This window comes from Tachypleus tridentatus, chromosome 8 (assembly GCF_004210375.1).
Source record: "Tachypleus tridentatus isolate NWPU-2018 chromosome 8, ASM421037v1, whole genome shotgun sequence".
Taxonomy (NCBI): domain Eukaryota; kingdom Metazoa; phylum Arthropoda; class Merostomata; order Xiphosura; family Limulidae; genus Tachypleus; species Tachypleus tridentatus.
In genome coordinates this window covers 65,491,097-65,509,372 of record NC_134832.1, presented here as the reverse complement: position 1 = coordinate 65,509,372, position 18,276 = coordinate 65,491,097, and the positions used below count along the sequence as shown (strand labels likewise).

Sequence of the window (18,276 nt, the reverse complement as noted above, 5' to 3'; positions counted from 1 at the left end):
GTGTGAGGGAGATTCGAAACCGCGACCCTCAGATTATGAGTCGATTGCTTTAATCACCTGGCCATGTTGGGCTAAAGCAATGAAAAATCTCATTACGAAAGTACATCACAGCTTTTGTTTTGTATTGTGTATGTTTAATCAACTTCATCCTATATATTTCGATATAGTTTTAATTATGACATCTATATTTTTTCCACTTAATGAATTTTAATTTCTGTTATTTTTATAATATGCCAACTATACTAAATTATAACCTGCCATCTTTTATTATTATTACCCTTCAGCAAACTCTTTGGTTTCTTCGGAGTTCCCGCTTTGAATTCACCGCGAGGGTTTGAGTTAACTCGGTATGTTGTGAACTTAATATTTTATAAAAAAGGTAGGTGATGCAATCTAATAAATAAAAATCTCGGATAGTTGCTAACACGGTAATATTGCAAGTAAATCAGAAGGTTTTTTGCGAATTTTACGAAAAATTATTAACTTTACATTGACAGTAATACTGTAGTTTGTATAACGGTCAACTGTAGAATCTTGTAACTTGCTTTAGAAAATTAAGTGTTAGGCTTTTCACTTTATTTAAACTTTAATAAATAAATGAACTAAAAGCTAATCCTCATAGTTTGAATATTTACCAAGTATTCCTTAGAAATTAAACTCGCGTAAATTTTCTGCACGCATCACACATTAATCGATTAAGGTAATTCTTCTAAAGCCAAGGCAAACAATTCTCAGAATCATAAAAAATAAAAATTATCTCAGCTGAAGGTAACTCCCAACGAGAAAAAATTACGGTATATCAATTCTGTCGTTTCCCTTAACACTATTAAACACCTCAAACAAATCCCTTTAACTAATCAACTACTTTCTTTTCAAGAAAAACAATTTCAAAGATCTTAATCTGCTTACATGACAACTTTGTTTTTACTGAAACTTTCATCTTGGCGATTAGTATTAATAATTGTGCTTCTCTAAACCCTCAGGTTTAAGCCTTAAAGTAAGGCGCCTGAGACTGAACACTTACAATTATAATCTATATGTATATATATATACATAATTTATTAAATACAGCCTTAGATCTATTTTACCACTAACAACAGTACATTTTGTTAATGCTGTAAGAGGCTGATCAACCAAAAAAACATTTTTTTTGTAATTCTGTTAAGGTTATTTATTCCTATCAAAATTATATTTTTGCTTTAATTATTACATTTTGTTAATGTTGTAAGAGGCTGATCAACCAAAACAACATCATTTTCCTTTGTAACACTGTTAAGGTCGTTCCTATCAAAATTATATTTTTACTTTAATTATTACTTTCATGCACTGCATTGTAGTCATTATAATTAAAAATGTTGCTTATTTGTCCAGTTTGCCAAATCATCTAAATCATTTTGTAAAGCAAAGCATTAGTAGCATCCTTATACTACAACTGGAAGGACAAAATCGTAATATCATTAGCAAATTTAAATAATTTATTAACCATTTCTTAGTCCATATTATTATCAGAGGAATTGTAGGTTCTTAAAAGGCATCAGAAGGTTCACATTTGAGTATGATATTGATCGTGGTTTCTCTACTCTGATTTTTTAAGATGCGATCTGGGGATTTGGGGCACAGGCTTTATATGCCAGTACCTAGCAAAAGTTACAGTAAAACTGATAATTGTTAGAGCTAGGTGAGTAACTCATTTACTAGCTATAATCAATTATGTATGAGTGTTAATTGTATTGGTTAGTCAGATAAAAATAATTAACCAAAATTATGACTACTAGTAAGTTAATGTAATGATTCATGAAAATAGTTGACTATAAAAGACAAATGTTTGCACTTGTTATTTTTTATTATTTAAATTATCTAATTTATTAAGATACTGCCATTATGATTTCTTGTTTTTTTTTTATTAATTTAAGGCAGTTCAACTCAACTCTTGTCCATTACTTGTACGCTTGAAACATGGCTAATAAAAGAAGCTTTTGTGATAGATGTGTATTTAAACTTTTTACAATATCTCTTGCAACATTTCACACATTTTTGCAGTCTCCTCCTACAGTGTGAGGGTGTGGCCCAGCCATTGCTTGATATATGACTAGTCACATTGATGCCTGTAGATTGTTAACCTTGTATGTCAAAATGATAGTGTAGCTTTAATATATTGCTTATTCATTAGGGGCTACAAAAATAACCAATAACTTTAATAAAAATATTATGGCAAGATAATATTCAGTATTGTTTATTTTGTTAAACATATTTTGCTGAATAGTTTTTTTAATTGCATTTGTTAAAAATTACTATACAATTACTGTACAACTTTTCAACCTTCTTAGGTCATCTTCAATTAACCGGAAGATGATCTGAGAGAGTTGAAATGTTGTTTTTTTTTGTTTGTTTTTTAGTAAAGGTTTTAATACCCATACCAGCTGTCTTGAGATACATTTTTACTTCAAGTGGGTTTCTTGTCATCATGAAAAGTTGCTTGCTGCTCTCAGCCTTTAAACCTTAGATTCTGTTACACAATTAATTTCCATAACTTGTTTGAAGTAACAATATCAAAAGAGCCATACATGTATTTCTATTATTAAACTCCTGAATGAGTTCTTAATACCTTGTTAGCAGTTCTTTTGATTTATAATTTGATATTTTTTGCTCCTTTTTACACTAAAATAATGATTCTTGGTACTAGCAAGTACCCTGTAAAAATTCTCTGTAATGTTATTTACCACTTGACAAGAAAACCTAGTTGTAGTCTTTCTGTGTACTTTACTACAAACAGTTTGGTATGCATAATAAATATTGCGCTAACTGTGTAGGTAGTCAACAGTTCACATCTATTAGAGTCTGGTACTTCTGTGCTGACTAAATCTTTATTTTTCAGAATTTGTGTTGTATATTGGAGGAGTTTAGACATTTTGTCAATAAAATTAGAGAAAAAAAATTAGTTACTCTTCATATGATAATAAAATTATATTTCACCAATATTTTACTGTTGTGGTTTAATGTGAGTGTATGTCTTATAACAAAGCCACATCGGGCTATCTGCTGAGTCCACCGAGGGGATAGTTTCATGAGGACTAGTAGTACAAGAATTGTATAAGTACCGTACAATTTTTGTATTATTACTATTGATGAAGCTGGAAGGGTGAAACATTTGCTGAAATAAGTTTTTCTTCTAACTATTGCAAAATGAACCTTTCTCTATAGTCCAAACCCTTTTAATATTGCCATCCATCTAAGAAAAGCACTCTGCTTTTCGTATATGCAAAAATGGCTCGTTTGGGTTGAGAAAGTATTTTACATAGAAGAGCGAACAACGTTTCAACCTTCTTCGGTTGTTCGCTCTTCTATGTAAAATACTTTCTCAACCGAAACAAGCCGTTTTTGCATATATATTTCTCTACAAGTGGGTTTTCTTGACATCACTGACTCTCCTTTTCACTTTTGTGAAAAAAACCTTTACTCTCTAACTCATGGGTCTGGCATGGCCTAGCGTGTTAAAACGTGCGCTTCGTAATCTGAGGGTCGCGGGTTCGCGCCCGAGTCGCGCCAAAACATGCTCGCCCTCCCAGCCGTGGGGGCGTTATAATGTGACGGTCAATCCCACTATTCATTGGTAAAAGAGTAGCCCAAGAGTTGGCGGTGGGTGGTGATGACTAGCTGCCTTCCCTCTAGTCTTACACTGCTAAATTAGGGACGGGCTAGCACAGATAGCCCTCGAGTAGCTTTGTGCGAAATTCCCAAACAAACAAAAAAACTCTAACTCATCTCTTTCCTATTTTACTTCTTTGATTCTTGATATTTTCACATTTTCATAGATCAGCATATCTCTAAACTAAGTTAACCTTAAATGTGAAATGTACTGTGTATTTTTGAGCCTTGGAGTTGCATTGAGTATTGTAAATATTTTTTTTTACCTTGTTCAGACAGGAAGTTGTGTTTTATCTCTAGCTTATCAGTATAGTCTTTACGCATATGATTTGATTTGCTTAAGCAGTTACAAGTATCAGGTCATTCCATAACTAATGTCCAAAAATTTAATACAGAAAGTGCATCATCATTTCTGTCTTTGTAGAAGGCTTTAATGACTAAAATATGTAGTAGGACTTGTATAAAAATGTTCAGACAAGTAAAAGAAACTAACCCAACTCCACTTTTTCAGATCATTAATCAAATAAACCCTTATGAAGATGGATATGTCTGAGGAGCACATTAGGCATATAATGCTTTATGATTTTAAAAAAAGGCAATAGTGCAGCAGGAACTACATGAAACATTCAAAGTGTTCAAGTCTCTCAATGAAAGAAAATATTGAAGGTGGTTTCAGAAGTTCAGGTCATGCAGTTGAGTTTAATGATAGTTGCTGCTGCTCTGCACTTGATGAAGATGTGCTGTAACAGTTGAAGATTTAGCAGAGAAGCTTAATTTAACCCCTTCAACAGTTCACTGTCATCTATAACACCTTGGAAAGGTGTCAAAACTTGGAAAGTGGGTACCCCATGATTTGACAAAACCAACCTTAGAGCAAGAGTGGACATTTACACTTCTCTGCACTCTAGTGAACATAACTCACCTTTCTGGGACAGGTTAGTGACTGGGGATGAAAAATGAATATTTTATAAAAATGTTAAGTGCTGCAGACAATGGCTCAGTGCAGGTAAATTGGCTAAAGTACAGCCCAAAATGGACCTCCACCCTAGGAAAGTCTTGTTGAGCATTTGGTGGGATATTGTTGGTGTGATCCATGTTGAGCTGTTGCCACTCAATGTAATGATTACTCAGACTTCTATTGTCAACAGTTAGAGTGCTTGAATGTTGCACTGAAAGAAAATAGGCCTGCTTTGATCAGTCGTAAAGGTGTTGTATTACACCAGGATAATGCATAGACCCATACAGCAAGGATTACATCTGCAAAGATTGAAGAGCTTGACTGGGAAAAATTTCCTCATTTTTCTTATTCATTAGACCTTGCCCCATCTGATTATTATCTATTCTGAAGTTTGCAGAACTATTTTGATAGAAAAGAGCTTGGAACACATGAAGGTGTCAAAAATACCCTCTCTACATTCTTTTCCTCCAAACCCCAAGAATTTTATAGAAGTGGCATTCAGGAGCTTGTGAATTGTTGGCAGGGAGTAATTAATAATAATGGAACCTACATTATTGATTAAATAATGTTAAAAGCATTCAAGATCTTTTCTCTTTTTCTGAAACTAAAATCAGACATTACTTAAGGGATGAACTGATATTATGTGAAGTAGTTTGTTTTAATATCAAGTGAAATTATGAGTTACAATAATTGTCTATCTTTGTTTTTATATTCAGTGAATAAAAATCTTAAATTTTAAGCTATTTAATTATTTATCTAGTCAGAATAATTTGAGTATTTTTTGTGAAATATATTTTGTTAATTCATTATTTTGCAATGAAATATTCCATATTTTTCATATATGCAATTAATTACATCATATTTAATGATAATAGCAATTTGTAAATGTCATTTATTTTATGTTCATTTTTAATTGATAACTGAATATTTGTTATGTTTTCTAGTGTTTTTTTACAAGAACATGCAAAGCATTGAAAAATGTAATTTTTTAATTTAACATTGCTCTCATAAAATTTCAACAATTCAAAGCAAATAATATTTTATATTACAGCATTATACCATTTGTGATTAGAGTAAATATAGTTGAAAGTAAAATAAAAAAGGTACACTATAAAAAATTATAACATTTGTTTAAAAATTACCACAGAATAAATAAAACTCAAAATAATTTTCTTAGTCTAGATTTCTGTATGAGAAGTTTGAACCACATTCTTGAAGTCAGCTATCATGGATGTATCAGCAAATTGTGAACAACATAAAGATATCAGCTACAGGGAACCAAAAAGTAAGCTTTCTTCCAGTTCTAGTGAATCTGATGAGGATGACGATAATTTATCGTGGAAGAGAAGGGCTCTCTCCAGGAAGTCCAAATCTGGTAATGAACTTATTATGGAAGCAGTTCCTTCACATGTAGCTACTCATCCTTTAGAAAAAGAGTTTTGTGCCCTTACTGAAGACAGGTTATCTCGAAAAAGAAAACCGAATACCATCTGGTCTGGTATTTTGCAGGAACAAATTTTAACAGAAAACTTAGACCATTGTGATATTAAACATAAAAACCTGAATGGATGGGATAGAGTGTGTGAGACTTATGATTTCACAAGGAGAGAGCTGAATCTTTGTCCTGATCCAGAAGAAATAGATATGTTTACTGATAATTTAGAACATGACATTGAGAAGGAACAAGCAAAAGAAAAAAACAATGTTAAAGAACGTTTAGGTCCATCAATATCCAAAGGTATAAGTACATCAACTGCTGATAAAACAAATCAAAGGATTGGCATGGACATTGCTAGGAAACTGAATGAAACAAAACATGATTTAATTGGTAATAATTCATTTTTGGTTTAAAGTGTTTTTTTTTGTTTTGAAGAGATTAAATACAGAAATATGTCAGAATTCAACAAATTTCTGATCACTTTTCTAAACTTTACATTAAAACTCCATTCATTCTCTCACAAAGTGTATTTCATCAAGGATTGCACAGAATGGTAAAGAGCTGTTTAGTACTGGTAAGTCTGCTCACTTTCTGCATTAAATCTGAAGTAAATTTGGTCTCTCTGTCAACTTAAGATTTCTCTTGGAAAGCCTACTCAGCAAAATACTAACAATATTGTTGTAAACAAACTACAGCTGCTTTATGATGAAATTTCTGCTATTGCTTATTGCTAATGGACTTTTACTACTTTGCAATATGTCTCATTTTATAACAGACATAGCATCTCTTCTCCATTCTGTCTATTCTCCTCCTTTCACCTTTGGTAGACTATTGCTTTTGGTTCAGCTATTACTAATTACAAGCTTAACAGGATATTTTTGGACTTGTAAGTTATCTTCTCTTCATGGGCTTCCATATACTGTTCTGCCAGTTTGATCATCTTTTGATGCTCTTTTCTTTAGGAGCAATGACATGACAGTTGAATGCATGATCACGAACTGTTCAAGTACCAATTGGTCTACCAGTCTCTCAGAACTATTCTCACATTTAGCAGTCTTGGTCCATATTGAGAAGTATCTCTATAGACGTGCCACAAACTGAAATACAGTATCTCGAGTGTTAGGTTTAAATTCTTTGAAATTCTAGCAAAAACCTTTTTCAATATGTTCATATTGTTTCAGTAAAGCCACTTTTAATTTGTTATAGTTTATGGCATTTTCTTATGCTATGCCTACATATACTTGTAAGCCTTTTTCTGTGAGAAGTGAGCTGAGACAGACTGCCCAGTTACTTTTGTTTGAGTCCTGTCTAAGTGAATCTCTCATACTTCTCCAGGAAAGTGTCCATGTAATCTTTCTGTTCATGAAATTTGTCATTTTTCCTTCAGTTAGGTAAGCTTTGCAATCTCAGTTTTTGCTCTTAATTTCTCTATTGCTAGTCTTTCTCTCATTGTCTTTTTCTTTTCTACATTTAGTGTTTCTTCCTCTTTTCGTTATCTTCTCTTTCATCTATTGTAACTCTTATCTCTACTTCTTGTGTAATAAACTCTTATAGTTCATTGTCTTCTAACCCAACATCCTCCCTTCTTTCTGTTCATTTATCAAAATTTGACATGGTCGTATAGTATAGTTGTAATCTCCACACTATGTGGTATTACTACAGTTGTGGGTATATAGGGTTACTTATTTCCTCTGTCATTTATGTTTTCTCCTATTCCCATTTGCCACCATAATCTTGGCTGAGGTTTGCCAAATGTCAGAAATGTCTTTTTAATAGTATATATAGAATAATGTATATATATATATATAGATTTGTTGAACTAAGGATTCTTCCATAGTTGGTGTCTATGACTTGTTGGAGATAAATTTGACAATAAATAAACAGCACCCACTCCACTAGTTTTTAAAATGATGTATTTGAAATATGTTAAACATATAAAAAAAAAAGTTTTATACTGTGAACATTAAAGTTGTATCATGAGCACTATACAGTTATTTTTTTTTATTGTCAAACATTTCTTTAAGCCAGTTCAGTTGCCTTATAATTCATTTAACTAGTCAGACTTTTTTTTGCAATAGTATACTGTTATGTGAGTTATTGCAGTTGTATTCTGAACCTCCAATAATCATCTGTCTTTTGTCAAAGTTCACACAGGTGGTTCAGTTGACAAGACAAATTATTTTCCTTATTTCTTCATATTGTTAATTTCACTCTTAACATATCAACTATTCTCATGGCAGTTAATTTTACATTTTCTAACTTTTATTTGACTGAACTTCTTTTTCATGTAGCTTCACTTTTACTCTCCACTTGTCTGGTTTGCAGTTATTTACATGCCCGTGACTTGGGCCTTCTAGAAATCTCCATAGCTTAAGCATCAATGGATTGCAAACACAATGTTCAATAGCCTTGTTATTAGTAAATTACAAACACAAAATAATTAAATTAATAATGTTATCTACACGAAACAGTCTTTCACATCCATTGAGATTCTTTTTGTTTTGGTTGACATCCAAACAATATGCTGTTGCTAAAAGTAGAGCAAAAGTGGTTTAGGCTGTATGTACAAAAATATTGACCATATGTCTAAAGGAAATATAACTTCATTCTGTGGGCCATTGGTTTGATTTGTTTTTTTAATATTGTGTAAAAATAGAAGAACCAAAAATACAAAAACACACAAAAGGCTTGGACATCTCAAATATCATCTATGGTAACCTAACCATCATCATCCTTTGAGATCTGAATCCCAATTCTAACTTTTTGCTTACATTTATCATAAAAAAAAAAAAAAGAGACCTGTTATTTATTTTAAGATTATCAGTGAGTTATTTCTCATAAACACTTTTTACTTTCAAAGTTTTTCATTTTAGTAAAAGTTTTAAATTTCTTGTTGAGTAAATTATCTGTTCTGTCTGTGAATTTAAAATCCTGAGATTTATGGTATCTATCTCTAATTTTTTTCTTTTGTAAGCCTTTTAGATTTTATCTTGTTACCTTTTCTTCTTTTTAGAACTCAAGTTCTTGAATTCAAAGCAAGTTCATTTTTTAATATATTCTGATATCTGTCTTATGTAATCTTTTAACCAATAACACCATTTTACTAAAGGTAAATCTTTTCTTGTGGCCTCAAAACTGATGTTAGGAAAATTCAGAATCAAAAATCAGTTTGTTTATTTCAACATGTAGCATAAATTCAAAAAAATATAAAATTACATCCATTTTGGTTTGCTTCTTGATTGTTTGGTACAGAGAACTGTATCCTGAATCACTTCACCCTTTCTTCCTCATAACTTCATACAATTCTTGTTGGTGATTATTGATTTTTGAAGAACTAATTTCAAACAATAAATTTATACTTACACATGTACAACTTAAAGGAAACTACTGAATTAATATTTGAAATTGACTCCTTTACTATGTTTTATTGGATTATGAAAGAACTAGTTTTTACATTTAAACAAAATTTGTATTTTTTAATCATATAAATACTGCTTGATAAGTTTCAATATTTATTAGTTTCTCAAAGAAACAAACTGTAATTTATCTGATTTATTTCATTAGTTCAAGTGGTTAAAATCCTAGGAGTAGAAAAGGCTGAAGAACTATATAGAAAGACAGAAAAGATTGAAGAATTGGGAGGCATGTTGGTTTTAGTAAGTGATAATTATTATTCTGTGCTTAAATTATGAAGTTTTGATAATGATGTATGTAGAAATGAAAACCTACAATAGCATATTTGTATTTACACATTCAGCCCTTCTGCTAGGAAACAATTACTACTGTTCATAGTCACCAGTTACAACACAAAATGAAAGTTGTTGTTCAACACTTATTCAATATAAACATTAACATATTTATGGAGAGAAAAATAGTTGCACTTGTAAAAATCCTTAACATATCAGTAAAAATTTTTAAGTATAGAATTAAAAATAATTTACAACAACTTGTTTTCAAAGTTTATTGAAATATATTTTCACCTTGTAACTTCAAATCTCAATACTGCCAAACCATTCTTAACTGAAAACTTAAAAGTATGGCACCACTATGAATTAAACCATTTTATAATGAAAAGATAGAAGTGTGCAAATATAAATGTAAACTGTGCTTGCTTACTTTATTATGTCAGTGATGAAAAAAGAAATTATCTTCTCCATGTGTTTTGAAAAGTTCACAGCAACAAAAATAAATAAGAAACTAATTTTATTCTGTCTTTCAATTGTACATTCACATTTGGTGTTATAAGCTGATAGTTGAAGAGATAGGTTTGATTTGTTTTGATCAAATTTGATGATCTTAGCAGTAATAGAATGTTTTTAACCTGTTTATAGCTTACATTGAAAGCCTAACAAATAATAATAGGTTTTGAGGCATTGTAGTCTAGTGATTGACATTTTTTTTTTATAAAATACATATTTGAAAGCTACATGATTTTTATTTCTGAACATCCATACTTGTGAGGCTTAACGTAGGAAAGTGTATGAGATTTGTACTTGATTGAAGATGGTTCTTGTATGAGTGTGTACATGGACTTTAAATCTGGAATATTCTAGAGATTTACACTTTATAGTGAGAATCTTCAATAGCTATGTCACTTGAAATACTTTTTGGCAGGATTAGAGTAAATTTTATTTTATTTTTCCCCCATTTTAATTAGCTATATTTTTGTGCACCAGCAATACAAAGTATGAGGTGTGCATCTACTTTATTCAATTGTATTAGTTATCAGGATCTCTACCAGCCAACTGTGAAATTGAAATTATTTTAGTTTTAGATAGGAGTAGAGTAAATTAATCAATAAGATCTTGTGTGTGGTCAAATACATCATTCAGTAGGATCAGAAATGTAATTAAATGTCAAAATTGATCAGTAGGTGATGGAGCTAGAAGCTAAAAGTTTGTACTCGGAAAAAACCTAAAACACAGAGCTGTTATATGAGCTACTATGCTGTGGCCAAATATTTAGCAAAAGTTTGGGATGTTTCCTGCCCTTGGTTCTTGGCACAAAATTAAAATCTATATTGGTCTAGTTTATACTTCTTCAAACCAACTTCTGAACTTTATAATTAGATGGACCATGATGCAATGATCAGTACTTTGCATAAGCTTTTTATACATATGTTTTTTACATGAAAAAAAATGTAACAAGTAAATTAGAAATAAATATTTTGCACATGCTATTTGCTATTATATCATTTATATATATGTACATATTTATCAGTTTGAAATAATTGAAAACCTCTTGTTCATGAAATAAAGCAAATTCACAAAAGAAATTCACAAGTAATTAATTTGATGATTATTGTTTGGTTGTTACCTGTAATTTGAGGCTGCTTTTTATCTAGTCTAATTTTCCCAATTGATGTCAGCAGTGTACTTGCTGAATTGAACTTGTGTTGTAATTGCCTTGAGTGGTCCTTATTAGGACATTATACAGAAATGAGAAAAGCAAGGGGCTGGTACATATAGCAGAACACCACCAAAATATCAGGTATTAGATGACAAAAAAGTCACTGAAACCAGAAAATATGCAAATTTTCAACATTAAGTTTTGATTTTCATCATTGCTGTGTATTTCAAGGAGTAAATTATATCAATAGTTCTTCTACCCCCTTCTCTATCTTAATATTCAATAGCCATGAAGTTGCTCATGTTCAGAGCATTACCAATACTTTTGGTTAATGTTTCTCTCATGTATCTAGCTCTTCATACTCATCCCCTTCCTTCTCAGCTATTAAAACACGAGTTGAACATCTGCCTCTTTCCTTTTCGACTGATCATCCCTATGACTACAATTGACCTGTTACACTTGTGGAACTCAAACTTGCGCTTCATCGGTCTGGCAATACATCAGTTGGACCTGATAATATACATTATGAGATGCTATGTCACCTTTCTCTTGCCTCTCTTACTATTCTCCTGGCTGTCTTTAACCAGATATGGCAGGAGAATGTTTTTCCTGATGCTTGGTGTCAAGCTATTGTACTCTCTATTCTTAAATCTGGGAAGGATCCAAAGATTCCTTCAAATTGCCATCCCATTGCTTTGACGAGTTGTCTTAGTAAGACCTAAGAGAGGATGATTGATGCTCGTCTTGTTTGGTTCCTTGAATCAAACAACCTTCTCTCACTCACTCAGTATGGGTTTCGAAGACAATGTTCCATGGTAGACCACTTAATTCACCTTGAAACATCATTTAGAGAAGCCTTTTTGAAGCAACAACATCTTGTTTCAATGTTTTTTTATTTAGAGAAAGCTTATGATACATGGAGATATGTCATCTTGCGAGACCTTCACTCATATGGATTGAACCCCCTCTATATATTTGCTGTTTGGAACTGTCTCTTATGTTTGCTTCCAAACTTTGCTCTTTACCACAGCATTCTACTTGGGGTTGTGTTTTCCATCCTCTGTGGGCCACAATTTTGTATACTAGAAAATATGCCATTGTTCCTTTTAGCCTTCATATTCGGGCACAATCAGAAAAATTGGATATACCTTTGAATAGCGTAGCAGTATCAACAGTTCGGCTTCTTCCACCATGGCTAATTACTATCCCCTACTGTGATCTATCTTTGAGTCATCTAAGGAAGGCTGGTACACCTAATTGGAAATATTGCTCTTTATTTGCTGAACATCTTTCAAACAATCCATCCATTCCAATGTATATGGATGGTTCAAAATCAGGTGACTCTGTAGGTTCTGCTGTGGTTTGTTACAGTTTGGTTGTAGCACAGAGAATCCCCTCTACAGTTTCTGTGTCCACTGCCAAATTGTATGCCATTTCTCTTGCTCTGAATCATATTGAAACTATGCAATATACGAATTGTACGATCTATACTGATTCACTTAGCTGTCTATTGGCCCTGACATCATTCCATATTAGTTACCACCCTGTTCTTATCAATATCCAAAACAAACTGGCCCATCTGTCTCTGTCCAGTTTTTTTGGATACCAGATCATGTTTGTATTCTTGGGAATGAGCTAGCTCACAATGGCACAGTTCAGATGGCAAAGTTCATCTGTTCTGGCTGTATCACCACCATCCCTGCTTCATACATGGACTGTGGTCAAGTTATCAAAACCCAACTATACACCAGTTGGCAGTCGACCTGGAATGAGCAACGAAATAGTAAGCTTTTTCAAATCAAGCCTTCTTTAGCTCTTTGGCTATCTTGTTTCTGTAAAGATGGAAGAGAGGAAGTTGTTTCAGCTAGGCTACGTATTGGTCACAGTTTTTTAACTCACTGCTTCCTTTTATCTGGTGCTGATGCACCAGTGTGTGTATGGTATGTATGGCACTCAGGTCACAATCGTACATATTTTATTAGCATGCCATTGTTACAGCCAAGAATGACATTATTTTAAACATATTTTTAAGGTAAGTTTACCCTTGACATCAGCCATTGTCATAGGTGTTACTGGCTGCCTCACTCATGTTTTTACATTTTTAAGATCTTTTTGATCTTTTTAATTTAATTTAAGATTTTTATTGGACTATACACTGTTTTAGCATGATTTCTTTTGCACATTTTAATTTTATTTTGACCTGAACCCAGGACTGGTAAGGCCAACTTCAGGTGACTGACAGCATGTTTGAACTTAATGCTTGTCTTCCTAGCAGGTCTTGATTTAACATATTTTTACCTTCATTTCGACATACCATTATCGTGTACTACATCTTGTTTGGTACAGATAGCCTAGTAGCTTTGTGCCAATAATCATGAAACACCTACCTACCTACCTACCAATGGACTCAATAATGTCCAAGAAAAAATAAATTTAAAATGCTGTTCTTTACATGCCTTTAATTTTAAATTTATAATTGATTAATTAAGAAAAATGTAGAGGGAAAAAAGTTCTGCATTCTAGTGTGTGTGATTTTTATCCTTTTAATAGGGCTGTTGGTTGCATTATATATGCAAAAACAGACATCACTGATTGTTGGTTGCATTGATTTGTTAGCTTTTATATTTCAAAACTGTGATGTTGAATTATTGTACTTGGTTTTTAGTTATCATTGCATTTGTGTATTCTCAAACAAGATTTAAATAGAACATCAAAAGTAGTTTTATAATGTTGGAAAATGCTGTTAAGAAATTCTTGTTTAATGTTTTGAGTGAGATATGTTTTGGAAATTCTTGAAATATTAGAGAATAAGAATAATATTGCAGACTTAAATAATAAGATTTCGTATGTGGTGGACTCCCCTATTTCAGAATTCAAGTCTAACCCCTGTATTTGGTGCTCTCCTTTTCTTAAGTGTATTTCTTTCCAAATTACTTGTGTTTTGCAATCTATTGCAAGACAAATAACTGTTGAAGCTATACATGTAGATAAACATTTATCTGCATACTTCATTATGTATCCAGATATTTTAATTTTTTTAAGAAAAAGTATTCAAATTCAAGGCCTTAACCATTAGAGCCATATACCATGAAAGATGCATTCTAAAGAAATGAGAATTTTTATTTCCAAAATATACCAATCTCTGACATTATAGCTATTTCTCAATCTTTGTGGTTTCCACTCTTTGTCCATTAAAGCATTGAGAATGCTTGATCCAGTCTTTTATGCCCTACTTGAATGTCTGAGGCAAATTCTAATTTTCAAATTTCTCCACCAGCTTAAAATGTGCCCTTTATATAAGGTACTGTCCATAAGCACTTCATCTTGGTAATGTGATCACTTTTTCTCAATAAAGCTTTTGGCATGGGTTTCTATCAACAGGAATGTTGTGATTACTTACTGTTTGTGTTTCATATTTGAACAGGGTTGTTGTGTTTCTACAGTTATCTTTCCATTTCTATATAAGAATTACTTAATAACAAAAAAAAAAACTTACAAATGGGTATGAATCCCCAAGTTAACCAGACCTCTTCTGTTCCACCTGTATTATCTGGTGTTTGTCAATATTTAGAGTTAGGGTCACTTTTAGTTAAAGCTGTCTGTGAAAACTGTTGCAAGATGGAGACTTGCAGATCAAGGGTATCTCTCCTGGAGGTTCTGAGACATCTTTTGCAAATGACCAAGAAATGATTGATGAGAATTTAGACTCATTTTTTCTGGCTCCTCCTTTTACTAGGCCATCTTTAACAGAGGATCATTTTTAGCAGCCACTTGTAGCCTCTTTTTTGTAAATTGGTTATTAGAGTTTGTGAAGTTTTGAGGATCTATTCTATTGATACTACTTCCTTGTTAGTAGAAAGGAAAGCCAAGTAGTCATTTGCCATCCTCATTCTCTTGATATTGGTGTTCATGCTGGGAGATTTGCCACTCAGTTACAAGATGGGATAGCTATGCTTTGGCCCTCATATTTCTCATTCAGCATACTTTGCCTTATCACCATTAGGAGGAGGACTATTTAGATTCTCTATGGATGGACCAATTTCTGGACCTGTGGGGATCTGTATTAGAAGCTGTGATAACTTCTGAGGTTTTTATCTTCAATCCAACTTTTTCTGATGCCTGTCAGTGTTCCCCTCAGCAATTTAAGTATGAGCTGGGGATTTTACTGACATCTACCTCAGTCAGCTTGTCTTCTTCTGTTCTTTCTTTAGTTTCCTGGCTGTTTTGTTAAGATTTATTGAGTAGAGACACTTTGTTAGAAAGGATTCTTTTACCATCTTCTGCCCTCAGGGAGTTACAGGAAGCTCCTTTTCTATGTTACATGTTATTTGGTGGATTCCAGAAACATGAGATACAGCCCATTTACATTCTTCTTTATAGTCATTGGCTTCTTACCTTTTTGGTTTTAATTTAGGATTATTAGCCTGCAGTGTTTCCCAACCCTCTCCTTCAGGTCTCCTCAGTTGGTTTATATAATGGGATCTGTCTGTATTCTAGAAGATATTTGGTTTTAGTGGACCAACAACAACAGCATCAGTGACTATCCTGGGGGTGGAAGGGCAGTGGGAGCATGATTGTCACTTCCTGAACATCTGAAGTTCTTTCGTTGGGGATCCGTGGGTACTCCTTGTTCTGGTATCAGATTTTGCAATTCAGTTTACATAACTTCCACCATTGTCTGCTCAACCTGTTGTCTTTTCACCTTTACCTGATCCATGGCAAATGGAACTTCTTGCTCAAACCACAAGAGTTGTTAGCTAAAAAGTCAGTAGAGAGGGTCAATCCCATTCTTCCATGATTTTATTCCCATTATTCCTGAAGACAGGAGATTGGCATCCAATAAATGATTTGTCTCAATTCAACCAATATTTAGGTCCTCCTCACTTTACAATGGAATCTTTTCTCAACCTATGATGACAGTAGATGACTAAGTTTGATATTAGAGATGCTTATATCCATCTTCCCATAGCAGAATCTTCCTGTAGGTTTCTCAGCTTTGTGCACAAGGATTAGTTGCTTCAGTTCTAGGCTCTACCTTTTGTCCTTTCATCAACACATTGTCTTCTGCAGAATTGTTCAAGCTTTTTCTCATCTCCTGCATTTCTTGAATCTGTGCACACATTGTTATATAGACAACTGGCTCCTTCTGACTTCGTCCTGCCATTAGTAGAACAACACTCTCAGATTGTCCTTTCAGAAGACATAAAAGTTGGCTTCCTTATCAGATTGGAGAAACTTGTTTTGTTGTCAACACAATATTTCATCCATTAGGGTGTGTTTTTTCAATACTCACTCAAGTAGCTCTCAGCCAACCCCTATCAGGCTTCAAGCTATAGAAAGAGCTGTCAGGCTTTTACTTTTGTCTCCTTCTCCTACTGCACAAATGATTATCTCTCTCTCTTGGGGATGTGGGCATCCATTGATCTTATTTCTTTGGGACAAGCACATATGAGGCCCCTTCATTGATCACTGCATAACAAATGGATCATGCTTTCCTATTCTTTGAATCATCCTGTCTTATTACACAAGACAAAGCAACACAATTACAAATTTTTGGTTGGATCAAAGCAACACTACTTCTGGGGTACCAATTCCACCACCTTGTCTTGAGATACATTTGTTGACAGACACATCTCTTCAGGGGTGAAAAGTATGTCTTCAAAGTCAGGAGTTCCAGGATACATGGACAAAAGATGAGTCTACCCTCCATGTCAACTGTCTTGAACTTTTTACAATACATCAGGCAATGGTATAAGGTCTGTTTCTCTTGAAGAGAAAATTGTTCATGATATGCAACAACAGTTTTACAGTGGTATCTCAGATTTTGTCTCAAGGAGGCACACAATTCCCTAGATCTTTGTTTTTGTACCTTGGATCTTCTATATTGGGCTCATTCCTTTCCCATCAGTTTTTTAGCATGTCTTGTTCTAGCAGTGATGGCTTTAACTGCAGATCACTTGTCTTGGCCGAACCAAGTTTCTCTGGAATTGATACTAGATCACAAGGTTTACCAGTACATTTGCTCTCATCTCAGGTCTCCATTAATTGTTGCCTCTGTGACTTACTGGAATTCTCAACTGCAGTTGTTTTGGCTTTTGATACCTCATTTTAAAGTTTTAGCAGAAGATGCATTCAGTCAAGACCAGGCAGGTTTACATCTCTGTGCCTTTCCCCCAGTTTGATTATTGCCCAAGGTTCTGACTTATGTTTTTTAATCCCCAGTTCTGTCAGGTCTACTAAAATTATTTCATGGACTTTGCCTCAAACAGTGCTTTCAATTACTGAATTGGGATTTCACATTTGTTTTACATTAGTTTTCTCATCCTCCTTTTGAGCCTTTAGCTTTGTGTTCCTTGTTTCACCTTTCTATAAAATTGTATTTTGTTGTTGTTGGCTTGTGAATGTTATTGTTAAAAGTTGTTTGCAATCCATTTGCCAGCCATTTTTCACCTTTATGACAGCTACAATCCTGATAATTTGTTACGTCCTGTCAGGGACTTCGAGTTCTATGTGTCTTGTACTAACTCTTTTCAAGGTGTTAGGAACTGACTGTTCATTTTTTTACTTACTCCCATTACCCTCACAAGGTAGCTTCACAAGTTATTTTACATGGCCTATAATGGATTATTGTTACAGAAGAGAGACATTTTGTGTGTCATGTCTCACCAGATTCATCATATTTTTGTCATTAGCTACTGAGTTGAATTGTCTTCTGAAAGACATTGTGTAGGCTGGTATGTGGACTATTTCTAATACTTTCCTATCTCATTACTTACATTATCTGGTGGTTTTCTACTACTCCCTGTTGTCATTTTAGACCAGGGGTGAATGTTTTCCTCAATCATACTCTTTTATTTCCAGGGTTTCTGTTTTTCATTGGTTCACA

At 33.3% G+C, this 18,276-nt stretch overlaps 1 protein-coding gene across 9 annotated transcripts in view; it reads left to right on the top strand.

Moving 5' to 3' along the window:
* The first annotated feature begins 242 nt into the window (after window positions 1-242).
* Window positions 243-18,276, top strand: part of Phax (phosphorylated adaptor for RNA export) — a 31,634-nt gene continuing 13,600 nt past the window's right edge. For 2 of the 9 annotated variants that reach the window (XM_076449186.1, XM_076449178.1), the window contains exons 1-3: window positions 263-379; window positions 5,781-6,431; window positions 9,606-9,697. In XM_076449186.1, the coding sequence (XP_076305301.1) occupies window positions 5,831-6,431; window positions 9,606-9,697 (693 nt within the window). In that variant the 5' untranslated portion in view covers window positions 263-379; window positions 5,781-5,830. Of the gene's footprint in view, window positions 380-1,594; window positions 1,679-4,156; window positions 4,581-5,780; window positions 6,432-9,605; window positions 9,698-18,276 lie in introns of those variants that run through there. The other 7 variants (XM_076449181.1, XM_076449180.1, XM_076449184.1 and 4 more) reach the window with 7 other exon arrangements.